Source organism: Syngnathus floridae, chromosome 20 (genome assembly GCF_059516105.1).
Source record: "Syngnathus floridae isolate MCC-2025c chromosome 20, RoL_Sflo_1.0, whole genome shotgun sequence".
Lineage (NCBI taxonomy): Eukaryota > Metazoa > Chordata > Actinopteri > Syngnathiformes > Syngnathidae > Syngnathus > Syngnathus floridae.
In genome coordinates, this window is record NC_142432.1 from 1,196,597 (window position 1) to 1,220,451 (window position 23,855).

The 23,855-nt window shown below is 42.1% G+C and overlaps 3 protein-coding genes across 6 annotated transcripts in view; 2 read left to right on the forward strand and 1 right to left on the reverse strand.

Moving 5' to 3' along the window:
- Positions 1 to 16,790, reverse strand: part of ofcc1 (orofacial cleft 1 candidate 1) — a 38,232-nt gene extending 21,442 nt beyond the window's left edge. For 2 of the 4 annotated variants that reach the window (XM_088364200.1, XM_088364198.1), the window contains exons 1-7: positions 15,108 to 15,553; positions 13,178 to 13,420; positions 9,888 to 10,036; positions 9,646 to 9,757; positions 9,095 to 9,374; positions 5,450 to 5,541; positions 3,727 to 3,848 (exon numbers count right to left, since the gene is read on the reverse strand). In XM_088364200.1, the coding sequence (XP_088220326.1) occupies positions 3,727 to 3,848; positions 5,450 to 5,541; positions 9,095 to 9,374; positions 9,646 to 9,757; positions 9,888 to 10,036; positions 13,178 to 13,420 (998 nt within the window). In that variant the 5' untranslated portion in view covers positions 15,108 to 15,553. Of the gene's footprint in view, positions 1 to 3,726; positions 3,849 to 5,449; positions 5,542 to 9,094; positions 9,375 to 9,645; positions 9,758 to 9,887; positions 10,037 to 13,177; positions 13,421 to 15,107; positions 15,554 to 16,715 lie in introns of those variants that run through there. The other 2 variants (XM_088364201.1, XM_088364199.1) reach the window with 2 other exon arrangements.
- A 2,668-nt stretch (positions 16,791 to 19,458) lies between these two features.
- Positions 19,459 to 23,855, forward strand: part of tmem14ca (transmembrane protein 14Ca) — an 87,864-nt gene continuing 83,467 nt past the window's right edge. The window contains exon 1 of the mRNA XM_088364215.1: positions 19,459 to 19,597. The gene's annotated coding sequence lies outside the window, so the exon portion shown is untranslated. The remainder of the gene's footprint in view (positions 19,598 to 23,855) is intronic.
- plcxd2 (phosphatidylinositol-specific phospholipase C, X domain containing 2) overlaps positions 19,477 to 23,855 on the forward strand; it is a 100,807-nt gene continuing 96,428 nt past the window's right edge. The window contains exon 1 of the mRNA XM_088364214.1: positions 19,477 to 19,597. The gene's annotated coding sequence lies outside the window, so the exon portion shown is untranslated. The remainder of the gene's footprint in view (positions 19,598 to 23,855) is intronic.

The window sequence follows — 23,855 nt, forward strand, 5'->3', positions numbered from 1 at the left end:
TTAAAGCCTCCAGTCGAGGGCCACTTGAAAGTATCAGACTTATCCTTTCATTTTGAGGATTAAGTTATTTCCTGTCACTTTTATATTTGGGCCACTGGCATTGTTTGTAAATGCACTCAAATCTTTTTCACACATCGTTGAGGAACGGCTTGCTGTCGGGGGAAATTGAGAAGGCAAAAATTGAGAGTGTGAAAATAGACTTAAAAGATTGACAGATAATGTGATTGTTCTCTTCGTGGCCTACATGCATGACTGCCATACTGATTATGGAAGTGTGATTATCTGAGGTGTCAAAGAAAGAGATAGGACTGCTGATACCTTATCTTTGTTTACATCTCATCCCTTTGATTATGAATTTGATGGCATTTGTCTTCTGGATCTTTTTGCTGACGCTGCCAAGCTTTTATGCAATCATCATTTCATGGCGTTGAAGGACACACCTTCACTAAGAAGTTCACACCGTGCTTGGGCATGCTTGACACCGTCAAGTCAAAATTGTTTATTGGCACTTCTGGGAGGCTCTGAAATGAGTATTCCGAAGACTTGCAAACAGATGATCAGACTTGGTGGACTATCCATTGTTGAATTTTAGGTGCGAGCCCATCATGTTTCCTTGAGATGCATTTTAACATGGTCAAACCAGATGAAGTGATTAAATGACCCCTTCACTCTAAAACATAAAGAGGAAAACAACAATGAGGATGAGAACAGCACAAATGGAGCCCTCCAATTGACTTAGTGGGGAGAAACGTGTGAAGAGGAACGTCGGTCCCCAACGAGGCGAGCTAACTGAGGGAAATTAGGTCAATGTGTTCCCTTTGATTCTACAAAAAGAACACATTGTGTGTGTGTGTTGCAATTCTATCAAAGTGGGAGGTGATTGGTTGTGGCAATTGTGACAGCATTTTCAGTCGACAGTAAGTGGCAGTATGGCCGCGCCCTGAGATGGATAAAAAAAAAAAGAAAACGGTGGATTTTGCCCATCTATTTCATATTCAACCAATCACAACCATTTTTCTTGGCATGCTTTAAATGCTGTACACAAATATAATATGAGATATTTATGGGGGAAATGTAACATTCAGTTTGGCCTCATGGAACTAAGGTTCCCATTTGACCTTTTACCTTCCATTTCTATCTTTCGCTCCCTCTTTCTACCCCCACCCCAATCAGGGTAACACACATATAATTGATATGAGCATTAGGGGCTATATTTCAATGTAATTATAATCTTGATAATTGAGCTAATTAGATCTAAATGCTATGTGAGAATGACTTTGATTAAAACAGGTTTCTCACCTACAACCAGTCGCAAGGTTTCAAAAAGATGTAAACGCTCATTTCTAATGGGCACAACAAATGACTGATTTTAGCCAATTTTATAATAATGATATTTCACCAAACCTTCCTCAGCAGCTAACCAATGTTATCAGTACATTAGCTCCTTAATTGCCCCATAGGGATAAAGTTTTCTAAATCTGAATTAAGAGGTGGAGGGAGTAGGGGGGGGGAAGCTCAGGATCATTAGAATGACAAAAATTTGCTTGGTAAAGTTATGAGTGATTAAGAGTCATCAACCACCTCAGTGACACTTCATTATCTTACTCAAACAATTCACATTGAATTGCAACATTTTCACAAAGGAGAATTAACATAGTTATGAGCTGTAAGGTCACTAAATTACGTTCCTTGCATGTTCCAGCATGTTTCGGGAATGTCGGCTGTCCACACACAAACACGGACAAATCATATCGACTGCTCTTTGTTCTTTTCATTTCTTCAGAAATATTCTGTAATTATCAATAGGAGCTTCTAATTGTGCATTAGCCATTCTCCTGAGGCATACATGCTATTTCTTTTTCATCAAGTTCATCTAGTCCAAACACATGAGGAAGAGGGGGTTGATGCACATACTTCAATGCAACTGACATCTCTGCCTGATTAATTCCTACAACCTGTCACTTGTCATACACTTGACAGGCAGTGGATGCCCCCCCCCAAGTTGTTACGGACGTTGACGTTGCACCTGCAGCCAAAAATATTACAAGTATGTGCTCTGTGTTTGTTTTAGTTACAGTTCATACTGTACGACACATGTCTTTCTTTTTTTTGTGCTTCCAGGTGCACACAAATACCAATTTGCTGGAAATTATTACATATTTGTGATTTGTCTGAATATCCCAAATCAATTCCAAACTTTTGAATTGTTTCCTTAATAATTGATGAATATTAGGACACCCAATAAAAATGAGCTCACTATGGTGTGGCTCAATAGATGGCAGTCATATCCTTCAATCACTTGCGGCTTGAATCTCACACGACGTGGCCTATGCACAGTACAAATACTAAACATACAAGCAGATGCATCAGCGGCGTCATAGAAAATGTTACATCACATCATTATTATGCAAGAAAGATATATATATATATAAAAACATAAATAAACAGTCCCTCCCTCCTGTATCTCTTCTAGTCCTCAGGTAACGTGGAGAAGCCTTGGCAAAGTCAAACATCACAGTGGGAGGGATGCGTGAGGCAATGACTTTGAGCTTGCGCTGTCTTTTATATCCCTGTGAAAGGCAACAGCAGCACTGTGTCTTTCTAATGTTCTGATTAGGGGAGGTCATAAAACAGCCTTTAGCTCAAAGATGGTGTAATACCTTCTCCTGTGAAGATGAAATCAATAGCAACACTTGGAGCCAGGCCTCCATCCCAGTGCAATCCTCATCAAGAACCCAATGAAAGAAAGAAATGGCTTTTGCAGAACTGCTCAGAGGTCTTAAAAAAGCAGCTGCTGTATGAATAATTGTGAAAAAAAAAATGTATTTCTTTGTATGCAAGCTTTTGCCCGGGTGCTTATTTATTGTGTGCGTCGTCATTGGTTGGCGGGACAGGCAGGTAATCATTCAAATTCCCTCAGTATGTTCACAAGATGTCAGCCAGTAGTCTCTGATCTTGTTTAATATGTGACCAGCAGCTACAAATTACTAACCCGCGCAAATGAGGAAACAAGGATCCGACTTTTCATTCTCCAGGGTAAGCGTCGTCATGTAAGTCGCCCTAACGTACCGTTGCGCCTCCCCTTCATTTAGTTGGATTTCAAAGAAAATAACAAATACCTGTACGGATTGTACTTTGTAGTTGAAATAAGACCTTTTTTGCTTTTGGCCTCTTTTGATGCAGCATGGGCATACAGTTTGAAAGTCTGCAACCCGTCACTTTGTTTGTTTTTTTTCCCGCATCCCCTTTTTCCCATTAAAATCAAATGCCGAGAGCTATGATGAAAAGGAAAAAACCTCAGTCGCTTAATTTTGACGTTGAAATGGGCCTGGAAAAACAAGCGATCGTAGCCCAAAATTTAAGATGAACGCAGCTTGGATTGTTAATACGAGCATGGCTGAGGCCAAGGTAATATTGAGTCTACCTTCATTTATATGCAAAACGACTGAAATGTTATTAAGGAATGAAGGGGGCACTCTTACCTTTGCTTCAAAAGTGTAACGGAAAGCTCCCTATACAGAGTCATGAGAAATGTAGCAACCCAAAATGTATGTTTTTGCTCAATAGACTATTTTGTATCTGCACAAAAGTTACATTATATGGACAAATGCATTAGGTTGTTAAATACAGTAGTGTAGTAGGTGTAAATGATCAGGAAAATTTGAATCCAGATAAACAGTTGTTGATGAATTTGATTGTTCTTCATCAGCTTGCTTGAAGACTTACAGAAGGGAAAAGGTGTACTCCTCCATCTCCTCCATGTTGAGCATCTTGTGATTTTGTGCATCTTGCGCGCTGCCGCCGCTCACGCTGGGGCCGCGGCTATTTGTCTTCTTGATTGGCTTCTTCTGTGAGGAGCAGCAGTTGGGGAAGAACACACGCAGACGTCATTTGTAAGCAAAGCAGGAAGCGGGCTTCGGAATTTATCTCGGGGGATGCACGCGGTGACGGTGACAGCGTGCGTGACGCTTTTGGAGCATCTGAAACGCTGTGCGATTGACACCACACGAGAGCGATGGCGAAATCGCATATGGCATGCAATCATTCAAGTGGAGTTTGTTTGGGAAATGTGTGCACAGTGACGGTGGTGTTAAATATATGATATCTAAGAGTCGACAGCCCCCCCCCCCCCCTCCCTCCCATACAAGTCGTTTACTGTCATCATCATAAACACAGTCAAATGGAGTTAGGAAGTGGGGCTTTAAATATTTCACCAAGGTACTTGGGAGCAGATATTATTTGTTAAGCCGCCAACATGTTAACGGCTTGCTTTCCCGGGCCCTGTCAGCCCCGCGTTGCCCTTGGGTGGGCTTAGTGCCTTTCCGCTTGAAGTTGTGAAATACTCATACTGATGTATGCTAATGAGCTCCACGGTTGCAACCTTCTGTCTGTTCCCTTCTTTTCAACCTGCTCCTCTCCTCCATCTCCCTCGTTCTCCATCTCCCGTGAGACAAACCCAGAAAGTAGTAAATGAGCAGGGCCCCAATAAAAGCTCCATTCGTTTTCATAGGGCAATCTTTGCCAAAGAAAGCTTGGATTCCAGACTGATGATCACAATAAAAAGGTGGAGAGGAACGGCAAAGAAAGCGGAGAGAGGGAAAAATGCAGTGGCTATATGAAGCACAATGTTCTCTGGCGTCTCCCTGCAATAAATTTAATGCAATACCTTAAAAGCAGATCTGCTATAGAGCTGGATTCCTGCCCTGTGGGCAAAGTGGTCGCCTGGAGAAAATTCATTTTAATTAGGCCTGCACTGCAGGTTGAATGGTTTGAAATTTGATCCCTTGTGCTTCCAGGCTGAGCTAGGTTGAAGATCACTCCACTTAATCATTAGACAACTGGGTTCCACACCACAACATTTGATAGAGTTAGCGAGGTTTTAAAGACCAGGATGGCGGGGGGGTCTACAGAGGCTGCGGGGAACTAAAACCTCATAGCAACAAATTCATTTACTGAACACGATAGCATAGATTAATGACAGTCTTTGGGGCCCATTCAGCAGTGCAAGGATACACATTTACGGGGATTAAAGGTTTGGAACAACTTGAAATCATTGTGCAACTATGACTGTTTCTTCAAAGTGTGGGGGTTCACATGCAGACTTTGATTCCTTTGGCTTAAGTCGTCTGTAGCACAAAGCAAAAGCACTTTGAGACTTTTCGAGCGGCTACAAGAGAAAAAGGCAAGGTCTGCCCGGCCGGCTTTGCTGATTTCACTGAATTTAGCTGGTCATGCAGATCAAAAGTGGCTTTGAAGACTTCAAAATACCTGTTAGTGTGAAATGCTTTTTGACAAATCTCAGATAATAGACTCGGATGGTGTATGCGTGTGCGTGCGCGTGTCTTTGGGTCTGGGGGGGGGGGGTGAAGCAAGAGGTGGCAAGAGGCACAGCATGGAAAAGCCAAGAAGGATGCTTGTTTCAACACTTTCCTCTTCAAATCACTCTTACCTTGAAGTGGATCCCACCCTCTTCCTTCTCCCTGCGAAGATGACTCTTTGCTCCCACGTTGCCGGAAATGTCTCTTGGAGACGGATCCTTTCCTGAATTCCATCCCCCCAAAAAAATGAAAATCTGCATGGTCAAAAGTGTCTGTTTTGAGATAGTCTGAATATAAGACAACTATTATAGCTGTAATTGTTAAAATTATTATTATTATTATTGTGGTGACAAGCTGCACGGTATTCTAAATATTTATCAGATTTTAACGTATGCACATTATAGTTAATAATTATAAAAAGCGGAGTAAATAATACATGTTTTCTATTTGTCTTTTCTTTGGAAAATTACTTTTTGAAGTGTTTTTCCCCTCATCCTTTTTTTCCCCCTGTAATTTAAATGGTAAGCCGCCAGATGTGTGTCTCATGCTTGAAGAGTCAGAGATCTGCATTATTTAGCATATTAACATTCACAGAATTTTAAAACGGGGTTCCTGCATTGCCTGAAGGTTGTAATTAAGTAAACCTTAGCTTTATACATGCAAAATCTCACTCTGCGAAAGTTAGCACCCCCATGAAGGTGGTCACATCTATCTAATACATATGAAGATACCCCGTCTTATTTCCTCTGCAGAATTAAATATATCAGTCCTAAAAAAAATGAAAATATGGCAACAAATCAAATTTCCTTTATTCTAAGGGGTCTGAAATATGAATATGAAATAATACTTAATTACGTTGCAAACCATTTGGAGTGCTTATGGTTGGTTGGTAACCAGGTGAGATATTTCGTCACACGAGTATCATTACATAACTCTGCTAATGATTAGACAATAGTCAAATGTAAAAATAAAATACTGTATATGACGACAAGGTAAAAATTGACATATTGAAACAAATTTTACAGTGAAACTCAGAACCATAAAAATCTCTAAACCATCGTAAGTCGCCAAGGAGCTTAAGACGTTCAGTACGCAGAATGAGCCAATGTTTTGTCCACATTCAAGGACAACAGCTCAACAATAACAAAGAGCTACTGTTTGGCCCAGCGCGAATTGTGATGCCTTTTGCTTTACTGAACACAATCCTTCTGTGAGGCATCACTGGCTAATGTGCACGACTCAAGCGGAGGCAGCGCGGACAGCTGAAGGCTACGTCCGTGAACTCGGAGCACTCGGGCAGCCACAACTACAGCCTCTCCAGGCACTCAAGGCCGGCAACAATCCCCTATCCTATCAGGATGTGTGAAGTCCAGTGCATAATCCACACATTGAGGCACCCACATGCGGACCATCATTAATATTATTCGACATGGACTTTCAGCACTTTCCAGAGTGGAAATACGAATGAGCGTACCTTGCTACAATCCGAGTAGACAAAAAAGGCCCGAGGTCCATTACGCTGTCGAAATCCCATCAGGATGTCAGCGCTGACCGCTGAAACGGTCGGTGCTTGCTCACCTGGGCCCCTAATTGCCCGATGACTGGTTCAAAGTTCCAGAGGGAACAAACGTAGGATCAGGTACTCAGCCTTTCAGTTTATCTGGACTATGACCCTAGGGCTAAATCTCAAATTTTAAATAATACAAAATCAAATGAAAAATAATTCATAACTGGGTATCAATTTGAGACTCAGTCTCATTCAACTGTCTAATTTCTGTTTCCATTGAAACTTTGGCTGCTTTTGCACTATATTTGCATCTCTTGCTATTTTAAAGCCGCAATAATCCAAAATATACTAGTGCAGAAAAACGAAGAGGCTGCAAATTGCGACAGAATCATCTGCATGCTCATAGTGATCCAGTAATGGCGATCGCAAAACAAGACGCTAATCTAATTAGTCATTTTGGTTCAAACAAACCCGATGTAACTGGATCATTCATTTAATGGGAAAGGTCACTTAACCCAAAGTGCCTCCAGCTAATCTTCAAGTTGAAACGCCAAATACTCACCATCATGCTTGGGTGAGTCATCTGAGACATTTAATCCAAAAAAGATATCATTACACAATAACATTTAATTATCTCAAGATTTTTAGGGGGGTTTGAGAAATGTCAGTTATTCTCCTAGATTGGGATGTCATCTTTTGTTCTGAAAGAGACACCTCAGACTTTTTATTCCACAGGGATTAATTGGGTTTCAGCCTCAGGAAGCCAAACTTTCAGTCATACTGTCATACTCAGATTTGTCTGTTACATTGCATGACAAGAGGTCTTCATATACTTCGGTCGATTCTGAGACAAATGGCTAATGAGAAAAATCCCCCGGCACACCGAACATATTGGAAACAAAAGGGGAAGGAAATGTCTCAAACCCTCAGACCTGACAAAAAGCTGAAAACCTGGGTGAATAATTTGTTCCTCTTTTCCTTGTTGAGTCGGATTAGCATATTTGAGATCGGTTAAAGCTGTCTGACCAATGACTTCCTTCAACGTTGATGTAATCTCTCAATATAAACACCTAAAGTTGCTCCAGACGTAATGCAACGTGAACGGATCTGCATGCAAATGAGGAGAAAACGTCACTTTGGCTTAGCCGCCAACGGGAATGAGGGCCCTCGCCGGACACCTTTTGATCCGTTATTTCACTTACGGATCAGGTTCACTTCCCAAGCAACCTTCCCGACAAAAATGTTTGTACGTTCTGACATCTGCGTCGGTGCTCGTACGAAGCCATGTGGTTTGCGGAGACCTGGTACCTCTGGTACCTCTATTGGCAGAACATAAATCTCATCGTGATTGCCTCCCTCCTTCACGATCTCTCTCAAAAGCCACTCAGTTCGTTGGGGACATATCCCTTGTGGGTGTTAGGATCTCTGTGGGGGGGGTCACAGGTCAGTTGGCGGAGGAAGCGACAAGCTGTGAAATGTAAAAGACCAATTTCTTCCACATGTTTCAGCGCTGGGAGAACACTGCCGAGCTGTCAGTCGGCATCACTTTTAAAATGGGCCAGGGTGCTACCCAGCAGACCTGTCACAACTCATTTGTAATTAAAAAGCCTGTGTGATGTTTAAAGCAGAACATGCCAGAAACTTTTGAGGACTGTTAAATAAAGATGAGCAAAGCTTTCACCAAATACGAGGGGAAAAGGGCAGGATGTATTCATAACAACCAGGTTAGCCAGTCTTGCTTGCAGAAGATCAATACCAAATGAGACTGTTGGGAGGTGTTGGATGGCTGGAAACGTGGACGAGTACCAAAAATAGTGTGCTTTTAATAATTGCGTCCTCACTGCTAAGCTGAAACGTCTGAAACTGGGAAAGGGTTAATAGAAACTGGACAAAACTTGAACGTGACATTATCGACCTGACCAAGATCTTCATTTCCCCTTTTTTCTTTGCAGGACATTTATGTATTTTGGAGGTGGAGTGTAATTCAGTTCTTAAGTCAAGGTTCATCACCCATAAGAGTCAAAGTTCAAATATTTGGTCAGATTTGTTTCACCTTTTGTATATCTGCCGTACGTTTATGGTTTCTGAGGAAACATTGTTTATCTGTCAGGTTTTGCCCATGTGTCTACCCATCCCTGCCCTCCAGCACTTGTACACCCACCACTGAGTGAAAAGTGCCATTCTTCCAATGCCACTTCTAGTGACATTAGGGTGACATTTTCTTCCCACTGTGGCATAGTCGGGGGGAAAATGAACATTAAACCCCTACCTGGCAGAGATGATGAAGAGCAAGCAGAATCAGCTGACAGGTGGAGGGGCGAGCCCTGGGGTGAATGCATCACGCCAGGTTCTCCTGCCCTACTGCTGGGGCCAGCATGGAGCAGGTTCAGCTGGGGATGGATTGGTTGTGGATCTGCTTTGGACCCGGGAGGAGCCTGGCCTGGCACTTGGCTGTGCTGGACGGCAGACTTGAGCATAACAGGGGTGTTTAAAGGTAGCATTTGTAGGGAGGTGGGGCACTCGGATGCTCCTGGTGGGAGTCTCCTTATCTGGAACACAATGCGGTCATGTTCAAATGTTCTTATGCATCGTCGTCTGCATCACCATTATTTGCGGGAGAGCAGCGTGTGTGTAATTATAATACAGGTATGAGTGATCAAACTGCTTTAATTAATATTTGTCACGACGTGAAATGGTGACAGTTTAATTCCATTAACAGTTTTTTTTTTAATGGAATGCATTCTTTTGCTTTGTGCAGATACATAAATGTTATCTGCTGTTGTAAGACTTAATGGAATATAAAACTGGACAAATGCTCACCTGGAAGTACATATTGCACAGCCAGTGATCTAGATCAGATGAGATGAGAGCTTCCACTTTCCGAAATTGGTCCACTGAGCCGGGCTCTCCTCTAAGCAGAGGGATTTTGTACCTGGTTCAGGAAACAATTTGGATCTGGAACAGCAACTATTTCTTTTGGAATGTAAAACTCAGTGAGTGGTGGCATTATTGTGACCGAGTGACTCGCATTTCTGGTTCTGAGGTTCAAGTCCGAGACATACCTGCCTTCAACCAGGCTAAGGTTTGGTCCACAAATGGGAAAGGCCCCCCAAGCCAGGACAGACTTCATGTAGCTACTTTGTCCTGGTGATGCAGTTAGTCGGAATATTAGGACCATGGAAGGGAGAAGTTCCCGAGCTGGGGGTAAGATCTGCAGACACAAAACAGGGCAAATATACTCCTGATTTTATGCAGATGAATACACATGCCTGCAGGTCCTTCCAGAAACGTAAGCACACATATGCACATAGCGTGTTTGCTAATGCAGTACTAATGAAGTAAACATGCACAGACTTGCTCTCACCCACAAAGCCAATGACAGACAGAAGGTAACAAGAAGAAAAGAAGCCCTCAGGGGTCCACTTACTCTACATCCTACAGTAGACTTGAATCCTCCTTTAACTTATTCCCAAAATATTTATATATTTTCTATTATTTTTTTCCTTCGCTGTCATTCATACCACTTCTCTCCAAAATGGAGTTGGCGTGATAAAGACTCAGCGTCAAGCACAAAGCGGAGGGAATAGTGACGATTTGCCAATGTAGTCGTCTACGAGCTGACACTTACTGAATTTTCAGTGAGCGGAGGCAAACATCAATCAGCGTAATGATATTAAGGCTATCTTGAATGAGGCTAACAGTGTTAGTGGTTATCACACTCGGTGCCAAACAAATGCATTCTTATTCAACCGCAGAATGAGGCTTATGTAAAAAAAAAAAAAAAAAAAAAAAAATGAACTGACACTGAGCTGTGTGCCACTTCATCCATCACCAGGTGAAAATGATTCATCTTTTTATTTGAAAAGGAATGCATCAAGGACGTGTTTTAACACATAAATCATATTTTCCTCACCATATTCTTACCTCCTTTGTTTTTATTGTACACTTGGTAAAACGACAGGTATTACTGTCTGATTCAGTACATAAATTTATGACTTAATATCACACTGCTTATTTTATATCATTCATATAATGGAAGAAATATTACCTACATAAATACACATTTGGGTGACGTGGACCAGCCTCAACAAGGTCTGTTACGAGACGGAGAATATACACTGGAAGCAATCAGACTTCCATTTGTGTCACACAGTTTTTTTAAATAATCATTAAAACTGCAAACAGACTGTAAAGCAGATAACTTATATGTAAAAATGCTTTGATGAAAACGTTCTAGAAGTCCAAACTCTCATGCATGTGGTGACCATAATAGCAGATTGTAGGAGGCACAGGGAATAAATATTGGCTATCCTAAATCTCCAATCCTCTTAACCTTAAAACTTTTGTATAGCTTCCCATATGCTTAAAAAAAAAAAAAAGAAATGAACAAAGACTGCAGGCCTGACTCTTCCGCTCCCACTCTCCAGCTGAAGTGACTCTTTTTCTCTCTAAATGCAAACCCAGACGCAAAGCGAAGAGTGCATGAAAAAAGAGATGGGGGAGAGAGGGAGGAAAGAAAAATAAGCTCCTGGCTTCCTCCTACTATCACTAATTCCTCATTTCCTCTAAGAAAGCTCTGCGAGCACTCGGAAAGATCGCACGCTATAGTGTGGGCCAGACAGGCGAACCAAAACATTCAAGAAAGCCCCGATAGTCCCACAAATCTGATCAGTGGTTTCACAGCCATCAATGAGGACAACAACAACAACAGGTTTTTCAATAGCTTTGCAGAGATGAAGAAGGGGGTGAGTGTCATGAGCCGTTTACCATGCCGTACTTAAACCTTTTTTTTTTTCTTTTTTCAACTTCTGAATCAGATCCCAGGTCTGTATTCACGTCATGCCAGTTTTTACCCCAGCCTTTATGTTTGATGGGAGTAGGAGACAATCTAATCTGGATGCTCTCGCTCAGTGAATACGCCCACAAGTATACTGACAGTGTCCACATTTGCTGAATGCTTCAGCAAAAGCTGAGGCCTTTAGAGAGGATATCATAATATGAAGTGAAACCCTTCAACTTCTGTTTCTGTGCGTCACTGAATAAACCAAACAAAGACTTTTGATCCAGCTGTCATTATTGACCATCAAATCTGATTCCTTAAAGCTTTTGGCACCCTATACCGTAGATGTTTTTCCATCATATAAAGCAGCATTTAAATTTAGATGCCATAAATAATCGGGAGTGGGGTGTATCTTCAAAGGCCTTCCCAAAAGGACACATTTAAGCAGTTGGGATTTTTACCGCCATTCCAAAAATAAGATACTTTGAGATGTGTGCAAAGTCACTCTTGAGCGAAATTCTCAATCGCTTTTCAATCTGGGCCGGCTGCAAATGTGAACTAACAAGGTTAAAGCTGGTTACACTGGATTGAACAAACTCTTAAGACTTTTTATGCAAGGAATCGGTTATGTGAGGCTTAACAGTTTCAACTTTGATTATAGACAGTTTATATTTATATCAAATCAGCCTCGTTCCAGAGCGTACGGCCAGTCTGCCGCCAACCAGTTCTTTAGAACATTTTGGTTATTCCCATCAACCAAACCCAGCATGATTATGTTCCCAATGCACATAGACACTTGCATTTTTGAAATGCGTTTCGACTTCATTTTCATTCCAATAAAACATGACTTCCTTATTTAAATGAATAATTGATATCGCTTTTGATTTACATACACGGGTTAAATGTCATGTTGAAAAGTTGTTCTTTTATTCATGGCAAAACCCCAGAGAAAAACCTGGAGGCTGCGTGCGCGTGGCATATTTTCATATCCGCAGTGATAGAACTTCTCATGGGCCTTTCACATTGAGAAAAGCACTCGGTCTTCACTGCAAATGATGAAACTGAGAGAAATGGGATGCTGCTGTGCTGTGTAGCTAGGCTACATTAGCACAAAAACATTGTTTGTTGTCAGGATTGCATCTTCTGATGTTTCACTGAATTTCCCATCACTGGAACGGAGAGCATGTTGTTTCCCATGCAGTGTCAGCGTTGCAGAGGCAGCACATGTTTTGCATTTATGCCTCTTTTTCATCATGCAGACATCTGAGAGTAAGATGCTTTCAAGGCAGCCTCGCCAAGCATAATGTAAATAAAGGCTTCTTAGAATGAACCGCCCCATTCTGTCTTTCTCTGCTTGAATAAAAACATATTAGTGTCAACAGAGGAGATGGAGGCAACATTTCACCGTCACCTGCCTGAGATCTCTCGCTTCTCATTGAGCCACACGAGCCTTATCTGTCAATCGCAATGCTTGCCGCAAACCAAACCAGTTATGTTAACGCACCAGTGTTTACACATAGCTAAAAAAAATGGCAGTTATAAATGATTGTTGTTATATCGATTTGTTCTCACCATGAAGAGATTCTGGTTAACGTGCAGGTTTATATTGTAAAAGCAGCCGTGGTGTTCGACGGGGTCGGTGGATGCCATCCACTCATGTTGACCTTTGTCGTTATTCCAGGTTAGAGATGGACCTCCAAGATGGCTGTGAAGGGCCACACTAACACTGTAGAGGCCCCTGGGAAGCTTGTCTCTGGTGGCCCTGAGACAACGCACACAAACGTCCACAGGCTGAGGAGATGGACTTGGATGCATCTATAACAACAAACACAGGTACGCAAGTGTGAAAAGTCTCAAACATCTTCTCTCTGTTTGCATACTAAAACAACAAAAACAATTTGGGCAAAAGTGAAATTCGTATAATTGCTGGCAAAGCGGTTTCGCCCACACATTTGGGAGGAGGTGATGGAGGCCTTCAAACCCTCACACTGAAGAAAGGAGGAGGGGCAGAAAAAAATAAAGAAGTATAGGGATGACAATAAAATGGCATCATCACACTTCAATTTGCACATTACTATCCGGCCCAAACGTTTGCACACGGACGGACGGCAAGGTGAAGGGGGCCAATTTTTTCTATATGAGACGCGATTTGTTTGCCGCCAGCCCGAGCGGTGCCTAAAGTGGCGTAACATTACAGCACTCCTACAGATGAGATCAAAGGCTCCACAGAGGGCTCGTCTCCACGCTCGGGCTGGCAAGCCGCCGTCCCGTCAGCCACGTATCTTCTGCGGGCTTTGCACACATTGACTGCTCCCGCAAAATGCGCTCTTAATAGAGACAGGAAATGCCACGTACAAAAACTTCCTTTCTTTCAAAGTATGGGCTAATATTCAGAGATTAAGCTTTCTCGTTAATTATTTTCATTTTAATTAGTAAATCTTAATTAACAATGAGCATTTACCCCTTCAAAAAATTTGGCTTTGGAATGAAGGAGGGGGGTGAAGAAAGGAGAGAATAAATATGACAATCTTTTCGGGACCTCCGGGCAGGATTACTGATGCAGGCTGCCATCGTTATTAAACACGTTCTAAATTAAATGCCTCCATGAATTTTGCACAGAAATACATTTTCATAGTTTTGCATGCCAAATGTGGCATTTCATATTTCAGATTCATCTCGCTGCAGTAATTTTAGGGAAATGTCATCTAAACAAAGATTTTGTCATTTACCAAAGGAAATTACTATGCGTAGCAGGTTTGGCCATTGCTTTCTCTCGCTCTCTCTCTCGCTCTCTCTCTCGCTCTCTCCCTCTTCTGCACCCTATTCTGCCTGTGCCGGTTGTTTCAAGTCAGCAAGCCATAAAAAATCTTTATCTCAGTGAAACACAGCAATTTGGGAGATAATCGAATGGTGACTGGGGGGCACAAACGCCAGTCTGAGGAATTATACCACAATCTCCCCTGCATTTACAACCTTCCTCAAAGCCAGTTGTCACCCTGGAAGGAAAGCCCCTGACTGAAGATTCATTACATCTTTAAGCCAGCACGGTGGCATGGCAAGCCTCATCCCCACATGCAACACAACGGCACGGCACGGCACGGCACGGCACGGCACATTCCTCCCTCCCGCAGCTGCTGATGATCCCATCCAAGCTCCGCATTCTTCTCTTTCTCCTACTTTCCATCTCCCTTTCCCCCCCTTAGATACCTAAAACCACCATCATGTCATAGGAAGCTGCAACAAAGCAGAGAGGAGGTCATTTTGTTCAGCGTTGGCTATCTTATTTGTTTCCGGTAATGAGAGGAGAATACACCTGCGCTTTTACACACTGCATCTGCCTTCATGTGATTTCTTGCAATATTTATAATAATGATAATGAATAATCTAATCTAAAATAATATAATTCATATAATATAATCCCTGCTGCTTTTACAATTACTGAACAATCCACGATCAATATATTCTTTAAAAAATCCTTCTTTCACGTGGAAATAGACCTTACCTGACATCGGGCCCCCTTAAGAGAAGGATTTGGGAAGCTGAGTCATCTGTCCATATTTGGACATGGCTTCCTGGTCTTTCAAGAGTATTGCCTGCCGCTGCTACATGCGCAGCGCACGTCGAAAAACAACCAGCTAACCCTGTTAGAAAGCTGCATTTTGGGCTCTGTTGTTTGACTCGCTAGCGCAATCTAATAAGAAGACAACAAAACACTTCTTTCCTCCTCTTGCTCCCTTCCTTTCTCAGCCTTTCAATCTTATCAGAGGTAATGTAATAAGCGGCTGCTTCGCTCTGTCTCCTCGCGACGTCTCTTAATTCCTCAAAATAAAGCAATATCATAGGGGCCGGGCCCTGCCTGGCCTGCCTGTGACTGGGGATAAGATGGGCGGAAAAAGGATAGCGTTTGGCAAATAAATGCGCCGCATCAAAGGCAGGCGCAGGCGCAGGCGCTGGTGCTGGCGTTGCTTTCTTTTCCAGCCTTCTCTGTTTGCCTATCCAAAGTATTACATGTGCTTTCATCAGTTCACAACAAGACACAATGTGCCTCCTAATGCAATTACTCAACCTCCATTAAATCAGAAAGAGTGGAGACAAATGAATTACACATTTGTTGCAGAAAAACACAAGTCAGCTCGCTCCATGTCTTCTCGCTTCTTCTTTTTTTCCCTTTCCTTTCATGGGCATAGCCAGCGAAATAGTGAAATCATTTCTCATTCAATTCCAGGCAGATGTAGCCTTAGGTGATACGTAGAAAGTCTCCCGTGTCTAATAGCCACCCACCATTGATATCGGAAGGAATTTACTGGGTTCAAAGCTGTCGAGAGGAGGTCACCGCGCTAAACTCCCAACTACATTCATCTGACAGGGCTGGTGTCCAACTACCACCCACCCATAAATCAGCTAAACACAAGAGAAGATCCTGATGCGCACAGTAGTTTCTTGATTTTATTATGTCAGCCGCCACGCTAGCCCATAATTACTTAAAAACAAAAACATGCTAAGCTGATTGCCCGCGGCGGGGCAGGGCGCTGGCTACGAGATGTGACGTGTGATCTCTGACTTCCAGCGGACGCACTACGAATTGATGCGCCTCCGAGCTTGACGACATGGACACAATCGGGTGGCCTCCAGCCATCCTCTACCCACAATGCATTGCGCGTGGCAGAATTATAAGATTACATGCTTTCTCAAATGTCACCGGCAATACAAATGCTTTTCACGCAAGTAATGATGATGTGACATCAGATGTACAAATGGAGAGGGAATATGCAAATGAAATGGACTCAGCAGTGGGCGAGTCATCTGGATTGTGTGTGCTTTTTGCATGAATTTATCATCTGATAGACTCTCTCCGTAAATGTCTGGATTTTGTTTTACATTTTTACACATTTGAATTTACCAGAACACTAATTGACAGTTTAGTTGGCATTTGGTTGCGCAATCCGCAAAATTCAGTCAATCCATCCATCCATCCATTTTCAACACTGCTTATTCTTTCTCTTCTTAGTTCACAAGAGACATTTTCTAAACGCATCTCAAATGTGTTGATCTTACTAAATTGTCTATCGTAGAAAACTTAAGATCTATGTTCTATCATTGCAGGCCTTACTTTTCCATTCCCATTGAAGACATCCATCAGCCTTCTCTTCATGTTTACCCAGTGGCTCATCTTCGGAGCAGCAACCTGCTGTAAATTCACATGCGCACAATGGAAGAGTTGAGCAAAAGAAATGAACTGGCCTGCAATCTGCAGTGAATCGATAGACCCTGAAGACATGTTGCGTTTCATGAGTGTGAGTTTACATCCAGTCAGCACATTCACACGGGCCTTATAGACACATTGATGTTTTAAAGTGACGCCATCCTTCTGCTTTCTATGGAAGAATAGCCTAGGAAGAAAAACACAATTATTTTCTTTTGAATAGATGTAAAATCTCTGGTGGATAAAGCACTTTGAATGAACAAGTGGGAGTGGAAACAGTGCATAAATATCACGGGAGAAGAAGATAATACTGATCCTAGCACTGATAGAGCTTATCCAATAAGGGATGATGAGTCAACTTCTTTGACTTCCAAGACATTGTCAGGCCATTTTTTAACCAATTACGCTTACATTTCTATTTTATCTTTCAAATGAGATTATGACTAAACATAAGTTCTGTTTACGTACGCATGTAAATGACGGAATGTCTTTTGCGATCTATATTTCCGTACACAATAGCAACGATTCACTCCGTATCTGTTGTGACTGAATGAATGTTTGGCTAGCTCAGGATCGTCACGCTTGTTCATCCTTGCACAAAAGCGTAGTTAGAGAATACGAAGCAGTCATGCTCTAGTTCGCTTGAGGAGGAAAATAAACATAGCATAGAAACGGAGTATCAATGAAACAAATATGAATGACAATGCAACAGGAAGTTTCAATGCGTTGAGATTCCACTAGATTAAATGTTTATAAAAGCTATCTTTAGTTTTGCTCTTTCAGTGATTCTTAGCACAGTTGATATTAGTAGTCTCTGCACAATGTGCAATGAGAGACAATAAAACTGCACTTCTTGTATATGTCATGCGAGTTATTGTATATTCTGATTAAAATATAACAATTTCATTATTTCATATTTATTTTTCAACCATCAAGCTGCAGAACGATAATGGCATGACCCTGCTGTCACCCTCCACGAACCACGAACCAAAACCATCCAGTGGACAAAAGAAACATTTGTTCACTGACTTTTTTTTTGCACCGTATATTTTAAAGCTATTCAACTTATTTCGGTCCCTTAGATGGATGCATCATCTAGTAAGTGCTTTTTACTTGAGTGCATCCAGGAGACATTCAGACGAATGCTGGGAACGAGATGTGGCAAATTCCAAATAGTTGTGCAAAAAAGTGGGGCAAAGAATTAAGTGGGCAAAGAAAAAGGACAGAAACTTACACAAACACTGACAGCAACAGATAAAATGTTCTTCGTCCATTAGCTAAAGTCACCCATACGCAGCATAATGGACGTGGCTGATGTGCTGTTAAATATGGGATGATGACACAGATATTCCTCTTTGTAGCTTTGTAGCTGACCTGCTGCAGTGAAAGGCTGCCAAGCGTAATTATGTCAGGTCGTGCGTGCTCCCTCGGCAGCCAGGCATGGCGGGGGACCACCTCTTCGGACGTCTTTACTGCAAAAGAAAAATCCTCTTATCATTTGTGCCATTAGTTCATATCGGTCTTATACGTGAATATGTTTGCATCCTTCTCTAATTCCACAATAGAAAGAATAATTTGCATACCATTGAGGCATACGGTATTTCTATCATCTCTTTATAGTAGTTTATGTTTAAATTCAAATATTTTATTCAAATATTTAGTTGTTTCACATTCCATTTTTGACATTTTTTATTTGTTTTTATTACATGTTTTTTTTTTAGCACAGTTAATAAGCTCTGCAAAAGAAATACATTTTCTTTAATATTTCCACACAAGATAATTTTACATCTAAAATAAGATACAGCCCGCAAATTTGAATAAATTCCTAGCATTACTTTCAACAGTGCTCTCGCCGTCCATTACGGTCCTCGCTGCTTGTATTCCAAGCTCTGGTGAGTGGCCAGCACTGGGCCCAGCTTGGGTTTTGGCAGTGGGACGAGCCTGGGAGCGCTCCGAGCCTGAGGCGGCACCGTCGCAACCACCATGGAGCAGCAGTGGATTACCCGCCTTCACCTCTAACACCTCCTCATCCCTGGAGGCTACCACTGTACCTGGAGAGATACGCATCAGTGGGCATGCACATAGCCTCATGCACAAATGAATCAGCACACATAAACATATGCATATATATGCATACTGACATGAATATTAAGTCAGAAGACTGAAATTGTAAAGAAATAAATATATATTAACTAGATTTGAAACTATCTGATCCTTTAAAGTTTGCGCTTGAAGTGCTCTCAGGTCATAAGCTAACACCTCCATACTCATGCGATTTATTATTTACCAACCAGGAAATATTTTGAATAAGAAAATCAAACCTCTTTGCAGATTCCCTGCTTGCGCCCCCTCGTTGGTAGGGAACAGAAGATATTGTTTGAGAATTTGTGAGTCTATATGCAACGTGTGTAGTCCCATATGAGCAACTGCCAAAGCCGTTATCACCGTTTAATGCTTTTCATATGCAAGCTGCCGCCATTGCATGGAGGAAATACTAAGTACATGTCTGCAGTAGAATTAGTCTAGTTAAAAATATTTTGGAAGAAGGGATTGGTCCTGGATTTTTTTTTCCATTCAATATATGTCTCTCCCTTTTTATCAATACTTCTCTGTGCTCCTTCTTCAGGACATTGTGGCAGGCTGCAAAAGCCGAGACAAAAGCGTGTGGGAAAATGTCGGGATCCGAGCCGACACACGCTGATCCACGTGTGCAAGTGCGTTGAGGACGTGCGGCCTAAACTGGTGGGAGGCATCCATACAACGGAGTAAGGTGATTGTCTGGAAGTCCGGTAAGAAAGCTCTCTTTCTGCTTTTCTGCTTGTATTGCACGCGGGAACTGTAAATCCGAGATCCTCTTTACTTATTTTTTTCTCTGTGGGATTTCATGAACATTTCAAAACAATGAGGATGGGGCTGCTAATCTCTGTGGTACAGCTAAATCCCAGACAAAGGCAAATAATAAGAGCCGAGTAAATTCTACCGTGATGAAGCGGCCCTAAACCTATCACTTGTGTACGGGAATTACAAGGAAGACGCACGCGCGTCATGTCAACAATATCTAGTGCGAGTGTCTTCAGCCAAAACAATGGCAAGCTTAAACCGCCTCAACGTGGCCCTGGTGTGCCACACGTTTAAAAGCGTGTGTGCTAATGAGCATGGGCACGCCTGCCTTTAAACAAAAGCCGTGCTTGGAAAGAAGAGCTCTGGTCATGTTCTTTGTGTGCAGTGGACTTGTCATATTTTCGATGGTGTCGCATTGTGTATTTACAAGCGCTGGAACCTACAGAACATTTTTACCTTTTAAGTGGTTCAGAAAATGGATGGATGCATTGTATTGTCTGTCAATAATTGTTGTTTCCATCCAAAATACATTAGAATTATTCCAAAACAAAAATCAGACTAACTTCAAAATCCCTTCTAAAATATCAGCCACGTCAATCCAAACCACATATTAACATGCAAACTATTGATATTAGCCAGGACAAGGATGGCTGAAAATGGAGTACAGGGAGTCAGGTAATGAAACGGGAGCATTAAAATGTCTGTCATCATGTGATGAGATTTGCTTTAGTGAATCCTTTGATATTACACGGCAGTGATATCTAAAAGATACAGGTGAAATGGCTTCTCCATTAATAGCCATGTTTCATTATAACATGCATATTACTTGGCTCCCAGGAGCTCACTTTTTTAATAGGCCAACTTTAGGAGGGGCTTGCCAACTATTGAGTTGCATGTGACATTGGACGTGGGGGGAATAGAAGGGAAACTGACCAATGATACGTGACCTTCATCAATGACAGTGACGTTGGGGAGCCAATCTAGCCACACCATCATTTGGTGTATTTACATAGACTGGACCAACCGGTGATCTCTCTCACCTCACTTTAATGAACCGAGGAGAACTATTATGACGTACTTAATTCGAGCTCGGCCATGCTGCTACGCCTTGAGTCCGTCTGCTCCGCCGCCGACATCGGGTCAAAGTAATTTCGGGCATATTCATTTCCTGTGAAAAGTGCAAGAAGCGAGAGAATGAAAGACTTGCTGGTGGTGGTGGTGGTGATGGGGGGCGGGGCGGGGCGGGATAGTGAGGCTATACAGGTTCAGGTCAGTAGTTATTAGAAGCACGTGAAGCGAAATGTTAAGTTTGAAACGCCCACTGTAGAAGGCCAGGGCCAACGGCTGCTTGCAGATAAGGCAGAGCTAGGAAGAGACCTGAGCAAGGAAGCAGAACTGCGAGAGAGAGAGAGAGAGAGAGATAGAGAGAGAGAGAGAGAGAGTGCAGGTTTTCTGTGTGCGCCCCTACATGGCCTGCAGTGCTCTGGGGCCTAATTAGCATGCTGCAAAAGGTCACGGCAGGCAATCTCTTAAATACGACTGCCATATGTTTGGCGTGTTCAAAAGGGACTAATGAGAAAGTCGACAAGCTCAAAAGTACGTGGAATTTCAAAGACAATACCCTTCTAATACTGTGGGGGGGTCAGCGGCCTAGAGGACTGGGCAAGTGTGGAAAAGGAAAATAACCTGGGTCCATGTCTCATTGACTTCTTATTAGCAATCACTGACCTATCAAGTCTGCTGCCCAGAGTTTATGGGAATTGGAGCGCTCGGGGGCGGTCGCTATTAAAGGTGCACCCCACCGAGCGGCTTTCTTAACCCCAAATCCTTCTCATTACAGCCTTTGAATATTTCACTCCTATCTAAATAGTTTTGCATGTATTTCTTAGTTTGCACGGCTAGAAAAGGTAATATTACCTTATTATTTGTATTTATTTTTTTCCAACAGGAACAAACAAATTAGTTCACAGTATGAACCTTTTGACAATATTTAAAAAAAAAAATGTTTGCATTGGGGCACTATGGCACTACCTTGATAATAATTACATTCTCCGCACGGCAAAGAGAAAATAAAGCACCCAAATGAAGAAACTGGCATGTGAGTCATCCCTGAGAAAACTGGCACACTCGCAACCGTAGACGCATTCTAATTTACCATCCCATTCCTCAAGAGTTCTTCCTGACATACTGAATTATAAGGGGGCATATTCGTATGCCTGATTGGCCCCAAGCCGTGTTTCGGGGGCGTTGCGAGTACAGCGCCACAGACAACGCACAGGCTCACTATCATAGTAGTGCATGTAAATGCACTCTCCTATGACTCCAGCCCACCACAAGGCATTGAGCGAGCTGAGAGTGGGAGTCAAGGCTGATTGTGTCCGGGGTGCTTCCAGATAGATATACAACACCCACTAGTGTAGCGTTCTCCACTGGAGGAAGAAGTTCGAGGAGGAGGGGCTTTTGCTTGTTAGGACATGCTCGCTTTGGAATGCAGGGACCAAGGGGCCCCGGAATGGAGGGAAAGAGAGTCAGAAAGAAAGCAGGAGTAAAGGTTAGATCAGGAACACATCTACTGCCAACAAATTTGAGGCTAATGAAAAATGAAGCTTCACCTCTTTCTTTGGCTGGGGCTTGCAGCTCCATTTTTGTGTGTGTGTGTGTGTGTGTGAGCTGTAAGGGCGCTATCTGGCCTGTCACCTCGAATTTCTCTCGGCAGCCGAACGGGAAGAAGGGAAAGCTCAGTGCTTCCTCCGCCGTGTTTTTCTATGCCCGCAACATCTCCTCTTGCTGACAAAATAAACGGAAATATCAATAAAAATACACACAGAGACATGAAGGAGAAATGCAAATGTTAGGTCATATAGGCCCATTGTAAAATAAAGCATATTTAGCGGCAAAATAATGCGATTGGTGAGTTGTCTGCCCTCAGAATGTTCTCACGCATCCTCCTCGGTTGACACTAAAACACAATTAGGTTAAAATTAAATCAGAATCTTGCAGGAAGAGAGGGGGGGAGGGGGGTGAAGAAATGATTAAAATAATTACAAATTGCGCCCTGACAAGCAAGAGCAAAATTTAGCCCAAAGCCATTTGTCTGTAATTAGTTAATTAATCCTTACACAAATTATGAGCAATAACTCATCAAGCAGGACTCACCCATCAGAAATTCAGCCGACTTGGATTTCTTCTGCTTAGGTTGCTGCAGAGCCTTCTGCTGTAACTTCTGGAGGGAAATTGTTAAATGAATAAATTAGCTGCAGAATGAAGATCATCATTTATGATCCGCAACTAACGCAGTATTTTAAATATGGGACGACACTGAAATGTCATTTAATTTACATCGCCGCTAAAGGGGTCAAGCGCTAATTGAACAACAGGAGTGGAAAAAAATTTCATCATAAATAGATAAGAAAAGTTGACATGAATGAGTAATGAAGGTCACATTAAAATATGTTCTCCTTGTTTTTTTTTTTTTAATGAACAACATTCTTTCCTGGAAAATGATGTACATCCAAACAAGCAGCACTATAGAATATCTGTTGCTGTGAAAATGAAAATTCCTTTGCATTAGCCCAAGTACAAACCGCAACATATGTTGCAGATGTACAATCAATTGAGGTCCAAAGGCAAAATTAGCATCATAAATTCTGCCTTTAAGAAGATATCCACTCATTAGAACTCAGACCTCTGCCAAGCGTGCAGAAACCAAATTTGGATCAGCACCAAATCGTTCACAGCCACATCATATTGATGCTGCCCGTACTGAGCAATCATTACATTTGGCATTTTAGGAACAACCACAAAACAAACAAACAGGAGAAATGACATTCCAGTTGTCAACAAAAACAAGATAAAAGAATGAAATAATAAGAAAGGCTTTTCTGTTGCCATATTCCCTTTAAAATGGTTCCCCGTGAGTCTTCATTAGTTATGTCAAACATCTTATTTCACTTTTATTATTGACTTTTGTTTGGTGCCCTTTGGTGGACTGGGCCAATTTAGAAACAAGACAAGTTTTACAATTAGCTTTTTTTCTTTCCTTTTGTTTTTTAAGAAGGAACCACAGCAATCTTCCCACACATTCCACTCCTCAACTGGGATTCGTTAAGACAAGAAAGTTTCAATCCAGACAACAAGTTTCGATCCTGAACGTGTAAAAGATTCTTGCTTGGAACATTGCAACATTTCTTGGAATTAGGTTAAGTC